We start from the raw sequence: 7,655 nt of genomic DNA, 5'->3' as shown, positions 1-7,655 counted from the left end.
GCTAAACAAAGACACAGAAGAGTTGAACACTGCTGTTTACAACACAGTAAACAGATTAAAATTTTATACCTGAGCAAAAAAGAAATTTAACTACTAACTACAGCATGCAGAATAACTGATAAGTTATCACATAAACCTAGCATACCGTTATTAGGTTACAGTCATTCAGATGTTCTTAATTTTTACAAAGGCTAAAGATGGAAAAACCTCCAAGACGAGATGAGTGTGTGACGGAGAAGCACATTACCACCTAGCAGCCTTTCCAGAGGATCAAAATTATCTGCTGTTTTATTATCCAGGGAGAAAGCAGCAACAATTCAAAGCCTGTGGAGTTAATAACATGTTAGACATTTAAGCAGGTCCCGAAAATTAAAATATTGGCAGTTTATGAAGTGTTCACGAAGACCTGAGCCTGCATCCTCTGCCCTCAAATGCCACTTTAAAGCACTGCATTTGTGAGCTGTTCCCAGCACAAAATGAAAGGCAGGGATCTGCAAGGAATGACTGATCAAGCCACAGGCTTGTGATTTTCTCACCAGCAAACCCACAGCTGATTCTTAAGGAATGACTTTTTACCCCATTCGATTGGCCAAAACCTACATTTCAGTTAGGTAGAAACGTGACTTTTCTTCACATTGAATCTGTTCTTTGGGGTTTTTTTCCTTTTTTCTTTTTTCTTTTTTTTTTTTTCTCCCTAATCCATTTTGAATGCTCTGGTTTGAAGTACTTCAGTACAAATCAAAAAACAGTAATATATTTCTTTTCTTAATTCCCTTATCTTCACAAAAGGTGCCTGTGGGAGAGAAGGGGTCTGAAAAGTTTGAGCTTTAAGCAGCACAGCCCATTCCCCTCAGTCTTCATTCTCCTGGCAGACTTCTGCTCTCCCTGATCTCCATATGCTATATAAAAATTACCTGCTCCCACCATCGATATTCCTTTGCAACAAATCAGCCATTTGCCTTCCTATAGCAAACCCAGCAAACTCTGCCTTTGTCATTTAGACCTGTCAAAAAGAGATGGGAGGGATGGGAACGTCTCTTACCCTGTTAGAGACAGCCATAAACAAAGTTTCTCCCTTTAAATCCTTGGAGTTGTATAATTACATACTCTTGATGCCAATCAACTCCCCTCAAATCATACCATCTGCCTTGACTTTCCTGCTACTTTTCTTTTGCCATTTATGAATAAAACTATGCATTTAAAATGCATGTGTCAAAATGGATTTATCCCTTTGTCCACAACATACTCATTTCTTCTTTAAAGTCAGACATCTTAGACATTGGTAGGTTGTGTGAAAGAGTCTCCAGGGAATTGAATCCTCTTTGCTTCTAGTTTCTTCCTGGCTTTGAAAGCTGTTGATACTTCAGGGTGGATGGAGTCCAGCCGCTGTTCACACTGGAAGGCCGTGAGGAAGGCTGTCCTGTAGTTGTTATTCATCCAGCCATAGAGCAGGGGGTTGGCAAACGTTGAGCACATGGCAATGACGTGAAACACTGTGTAGATCAGTTTGTACTCTTTCAGGTCTAACACCTGACTGTCAATGTCACTGACTAGCTGGAAGGTGTGAAATGGCAGCCAGCTGACAGCGAACACCACAACCACACACACCAGCATCTTGGTGGTTTTCCGCCGCCGGTGGTGGTAGTGGTCATTCCCTGCCCCAGGACTAACGTGGTTCTTGAGCTTGGTCCAGATACGGGCATAGGCATAGGAGATGACCGCCAGAGGCAGCACATACTGGATCAGGAGCATGGAGACACTGTAGATGGTGCCATAGTTGAGCTGCCCCTCCCCTGGCCACTTCTCAGAGCAGACCACAATCTTGAAGTCAGGAATGATCTCAATCAGCGAGTACTCACGGAAGATGGCCAAAGGACTTGCCAACAGGGCACTGACTGCCCAAGCAATTCCTATAATCAGGAAGCTGATCCGCTTAGAGATTTTGCTTTCCAAGTGGTAGACAATGCAGCGATGCCGATCCAAAGCAATCACAGTCAAAGTAACGGTAGACACATGCACAGCAAGAGCCTGGGCATAGGGCACAAGGTGGCACAAGACCGGGCCCAGTTTCCATTCGCCCAGCAGCGTGTAAACAAGAGTGAAGGGCAGGCACAATGTATTCACCAGCAGGTCAGCCACAGCCAGGTTGGCAATGAAGAAGTTAGTTACTGTGCGCATGCTTTTGAACTTGATGATCACGTGGATCACGAGGGAGTTCCCGATCACCCCTAGCAGGATGATGGAGCAGTAAGCAAAGATGAGGATTATCTGCACTTCAACGAGCGTTGTGCTGTCCTTCAGTTCTGGTTTAGGGTCCAGAGCCAATTCGTTGAGCGGTGTGGTGTATCTTGGCAAGTACAGCTTGGTGAACAGCTCCATCTTCATTTCATCTGTCTGGTTTTCTTCGCCTACTGCTTCCAGGGGCCCCATCCTTGCAGCTGCCTGGTCTAAGCAACAGAGCTGTCCCTGAAAACAAAACAGTACAAGAACGTGTGGAGAAATCAGTCCGCGGTGGCTAAGACAAGAAGTAATGAGCTAAAGCTACAGCTCTTTCCTCCTCTAACCCACGTTCTACATCTCAGGATTAAGAGAAGATCTGTCTTAATTTATTTAAATTCTGTTGCCCTTACATTTGAAGCCCGATCTCGTAATATTATTCAGGCATGACTCCCACTGAAAATTGGGACAGATTTCAAAAGCATTTCAAAGACAAAGTTTGCCTAAGTAAATGCAGAAGGATTAAGATCCTGCTGGGCAGCATATCCTTTTTTTACAATCCACTACCCAAAACTACTGCTGATTTAGCACAAAACTTCCATTAATACCTATGGGAATTCTACATGGAACGGCATCAGCCAGACTGTTATTAGCATAATAATCTTCCAGCTTTTCCTTAATGGAAAGTGTTTCCTTTAAATAGTTACTAAATTCTTATAGGTTTATGCCCCTCCTTAATACCAGAGAACTAATTACTGAAATCTTTTTTAAGAAACTTTCTTTTAGGAAAGTTTGTGCCACGAGGCAAGCAAAAATACCACGCCAACAAAACTGAAAAAAATAGCCTTTCTCTGAAATGACTGTGTAACCTATTCACGCTGAAATTAACTCAAGAAACAATTAAAACTCAGTTATACATAATATTTCCTTTCTGTGTCATGTTTGAGAAAACACAGCTCCACAGAGGCTGCCAATCAGGGATTCATTTCTCACTGCAGTCATAGAGAAGAGCAAATCATTCCCCTGCTGATGTCAGTAAGTATTTCACCACCAGCACCAAAATCACATTTTGTTGCCTTCCCTACACATGCTGAGGGAAGTTCTATGCTGCCCTAAGACTTCAGTATGGATGTTTGACAGTTAATATGTAAAACGTGCAGGTCCTATGCAGACTGCCCAGACCATGGGTGGCACGCTAAGTGAGCACCGTGCACCTGGGGACTCCTTGGCTTGCCCTCACAAAATACTAAGAAATTGCCAGTTCCCAGTGGGCTCACTGAGGTACCACCACGGTTTGCCGCTGAGGGGAAAGCCAAACCTGAGTTACTAACTCTACCTCCCCGTTCATACATTCCCTAAGGAAAGCAAGAGTAGAGATGAAACGTCCCTTTCTTGCCATCACGTGTTACATATAGCTTAATCCATCCCAAATTCAGGTCTGCGTAAAGAGACAATCTAGCTTTTAGTGCCTTTGGTTTCACATGGTTTTTAATTATCTTTTTTTCAGCAGATCCACTTCATTGCAGGTTTTCATCCCTACCTCTGTCTCCATTAACATCTATCAGTGACATCCTCAGATGCAATTTCCTGAGAAACGAGCGTTGTCTACCAGCAGGTGACAGAGCCCTTTGTGTTTGCTTGCATCCCACAATATCCCAAAGGATTTCTCAGTGCAAGCCCTTTTCCCAAAAGCAACAGATCAACTGCATGAACTGAAAAGTATTTTTTTCCCCCAACTAAACTGGTCAGAATTATGCTATACTGTTTAGTCTACATTTGCCGTGCAATTAACAGTGGAAGCCTGAGATGTGAAACACCGCAAGATACATAGCTGAGATGTGCCAACTGTTCATACAAGCTTACCCTGCAGTTTTTAGTAATATAATCAGTTATCAACTACTAGCCTAAGCACGGGTGGCAGGAAGGGATTCCTCATCAATACATCTTTAGTCCACCGCGTTAAAAATATAAGAGATCCACCACAATTTGCACAGCCAAGGCTATGCAGAAGTTCAGACCTCTGCTGAGCTTTTTCCTTCAACTTGTGTACCTACACCCAAGACTGATGCCTGCATATATAATTAGAGTAGAGATTTGGTGAGGTCCCAGGACTGTCAGGTGCTCAAAAATCTCATAATTTTTTCAGTGCAAAATCAGAGCAGGTCATATTTGCACACTGTAGTAGAAGGGTGAGAGGGAAGGCAAATTTCTCTGGTTTTCCCTTCTTTGCCATGAATCCAGGGAGGAGGATGTAGCTCAGCCAAAAAAATGTAGCATCCCTTTCTTCCCCAAAATATTTTCACCTGTTTCTCTAGTCCCTGACTTTCATTGATTCCCACTTCCAATCCCTTCTTTTTTTCATTTTTTTTTTTTTTTAGCAAAGCCTTCTTTCGTTCTGCCACTTTTATTTTATTTGTTACTGCCCCGTTTGGGCTGATGAAAGGCATTTTGGTCTTGTCAATAAGACAAAGCTGAGGGAGGGAGGAGGGATGACCAGGGTTTCAAGCAGACTTGAGCTGGTGTGTCAGTAAGCGAGGAAATAAATTAGACACGTTTGACATTGTCAGTGGGACAGTTAAGTGGGCAAAGAATCAGTTGCTTTCAGAGGATGGGGGGAAAACTCTGGTGGCATTTGATACCTCAGGTAGTGTTTGACAGGACCCTTTCTGTTCTTTTTTAGTATAAACTCTCCAGCTGATGGCATTTGTTTGCACACCTTGCATACCGCACAGCACTGGGGTTTATTTCAATTTAATTTTTTTTCCCCAAGCAGTCAGATCCTCAGGGACGGGCATCAAATTGCACCTAACTTTGGGCAGAGGAAGGCCCGTAGAGGATTTACATCAGTTCTGAGAGCAAGTAAGCAAAAAGGGCAAAATACGTGATTACATTAGCAAGCAGCATTTCCATCAGGACCGCAGTGCCTGCTCTGGGGAAGGGTTTGGGGTTGCTCGAGGCGAGGGTGGCGACGAACGTGCCCCTCGGGTGCCGCCGCTGCCCTCCCGCTCCCCAGGCGCCCTGCCCGGGGGAAGGCACCGGTCCCCGGGCGCTGCGGGGAGCCCGCCCATACCCCACGCCGGCCGCGCTCCTCGGTCCCCTCCTTCCCATTTTCACCTCCCTCCCGCCCCCGGGGAGGCGAGCGTGGCCACCGCCGGCTATTGCCACAGGAGCCGGCCTGCGCAGGGCGCGGAGCGGAGCCCCCTCGCCCCGCAGAGGGGCGGCTGCTCCCGCCTCCCACGGCCCGACCCGACCCGGCCCGGCGAGTCCCTCCGCACCCCCGCCGCCGCCCTCCCCTCGCACACTCACCGGGGCGACTCTCTCCTTCCCGGCGATGGGGCAGCGGCACCGCACGGCGCGGCCCGTCGAAAGTTTGGAGGCACCGGCGGCGGCGGCGGCCCCCGCATGCCGGGGGTGGGGGCGGGACGGGGCGGGACGGGGCGGCCCGGCCCCGCCGCCCGGGGAAGGGCTCGGGCGGGGCGGCGGGCCCGGCTCCGCAGCCGCAGCTCCGGGCGGGCGGGAGGGATGCGGCTCCGGCCGCTGGGCTCCGGGCGCGGGGAACGGGGCTCCGGTCCGCGGTATCGTGATGTGTCGGCTGCGTCTCACTCGGGAGGCAACGGCTGTAGCGCTGCCGGCGTGACAAAAGGGAGCTTGGAGGAAGGGGGGATTGTGGCAGGTCCGAGCCTCCCGCCTGAGCCTGCTTCCTAGTTTTCCCAGTCCCCACACTGCCTTTCGGAGCAGTGTAAAGGGGATGCCTTTGCTTCGAACAACTGCTGAAATCCTTGTTACAAGCACTCCAGCTTGCACAGGTTTGCTGTTCCTCATGAGAAGATCTGGCAGGTGTAAGGATGAATAAAGCATTTACATATTCTGTCAAGAGCAAAATAAAAGATTGCATATTTATTTACAAGGCTGCAAAGGTAAAGACAACAGCTGCTATATTTATTTAGTTCTATATGCAGTAACCTTTCAAAAAAAGCTCCCTTGCCAGCCAGCTTCAGCGAGGACTAGCTGCAGCCGGCATCGCTGCCCTTCTGGTAGGGTTAAACCCATCAATGGGTTCTACTTAATATTTTGCTGTGTGCCTGATGCCTCTCTCCTAGGTATAACTTCCAAGGTTCAAAGGAGTGTCTTCTCAATGCATAGTTGGAGGGCCCAATTCACCAAGTGGTGTTTCAGCCCTAGTTGTTGCTCCCAAAAACAGGAACCGGGAGACTTTGCTTACTCTGTGGCTACAGCACTGATGCTTGGACAACTCTCTCCCCAAACCTTACAGAAGCTGCTATCCAGAACAGGAATGCTCCTTTACTTTCTGTCACTCTAGGCAAATTTACATTAATATTTCAGGTAGTTTCAAGGATCAGCAACATTATCTTCCCTCATCTGTCCTTTTCTTCCAAAGGAGATTCTGAACAAGAGCTCTTCCTTTGTCAAAGAAAATGCTCCTTGCTTTGGTTATACCTCAATATTATGCTCTTATCAGAGGAGAGAATGTAAATGGAGTATCAAGGAGTAACTTCAGCTATTTACAGTTATTTTTGAAATTCTAAACATGTCTTGAGAACCCCCTTAGATCTTCACTAATTCAGGCTATCTCTTCACAAAGGGCCTTGCTCTTAGTCCTTCAGCACTTCTGAGACTGTTAATGGAATGCTCCTAGCTTGTTGCAAAATAGATTTCTTTGATGACTAAATAAAGAGCCAGGAGTTTCAGTTCTCCTACCCCTGTTTATTTCATTTCCCAAGTCAATTTAATTGTAGGATTTATTTTTTGGTCTACTAGCAGACATAAATGCATGCCATGAGTTTTAGTAATTAGAGTGCTTGTATAATATATGGCTGTAACAGCCTGCAGTTCTTCCCTTTCCTTCTCTTACAAATAGTCAACAGTGGTGTTTCACTCATCTCAAGGGTGTTGCTATTGTGCTCCCCTCCACACACTCTTTCTAGCTTAACATATATTTTTGCTGTTCCTAATGTAGAGAGTGTAGTGAAATGCTACATGTCTTTAGTGTCTGTCCAGCTCAGGATCCCATAGCTATCCCACAGCTAAGGAAAGGCTATTCCTTACTTTCACTACCAAACTCCTGGCAAAAGTCAAGAAGATGTGCAAGTTCCTAAGCCAGCGAGGGTTGGCTTCCCATGCAACAGAGTAAAGGTGTTATTGCCTGTTAGGAGGTGATTCTGTGTTCAGGCAGAACTGAAATTCTTCATGGAAATGCATTTCCAATAAACAGCACCAGTTTTTATTGCTCATAAAGGAGTGGTAGTGAAGGGCCCCATAAACACTACCTTGAACCTTAAAAGCCCATGAAAATACTAAAATCAAGGGCAGAAAGAGTCAAGCAGCAAATGGTCTGTTCAATATGAAATGTGCTGCTGGGTGACCACCTCCAAAGCAACTGTGGATACTTTTCTTTTGCGCACTTAAATTTACATCCC

At 46.3% G+C, this 7,655-nt stretch overlaps 1 protein-coding gene across 1 annotated transcript; it reads right to left on the bottom strand.

The window, feature by feature from the left end:
* Positions 1-663: 663 nt before the first annotated feature.
* Positions 664-5,656, bottom strand: NPY2R (neuropeptide Y receptor Y2). Its single transcript, XM_075751755.1, has 2 exons — positions 5,524-5,656; positions 664-2,466 (listed from the first exon to the last, which is right to left on the bottom strand). Exon 2 carries the CDS (start codon positions 2,428-2,430, stop codon positions 1,273-1,275), a length of 1,158 nt encoding a protein of 385 aa, XP_075607870.1. The 5' UTR covers positions 2,431-2,466; positions 5,524-5,656; the 3' UTR covers positions 664-1,272.
* Between the last annotated feature and the right edge of the window lie 1,999 nt (positions 5,657-7,655).

This window comes from Balearica regulorum, chromosome 4 (genome assembly GCF_011004875.1).
Source record: "Balearica regulorum gibbericeps isolate bBalReg1 chromosome 4, bBalReg1.pri, whole genome shotgun sequence".
Taxonomy (NCBI): Eukaryota; Metazoa; Chordata; class Aves; order Gruiformes; family Gruidae; genus Balearica; species Balearica regulorum.
The sequence above is the reverse complement of the archived record's forward strand: the minus strand, read 5'-3'. Positions and strand labels throughout refer to the sequence as shown.

Excerpts from the sequence above, each read along its gene's own strand:
- NPY2R (XM_075751755.1), bottom strand. The coding sequence starts at position 2,430 with ATGGGGCCCCTGGAAGCAGTAGGCGAAGAAAACCAGACAGATGAAATG.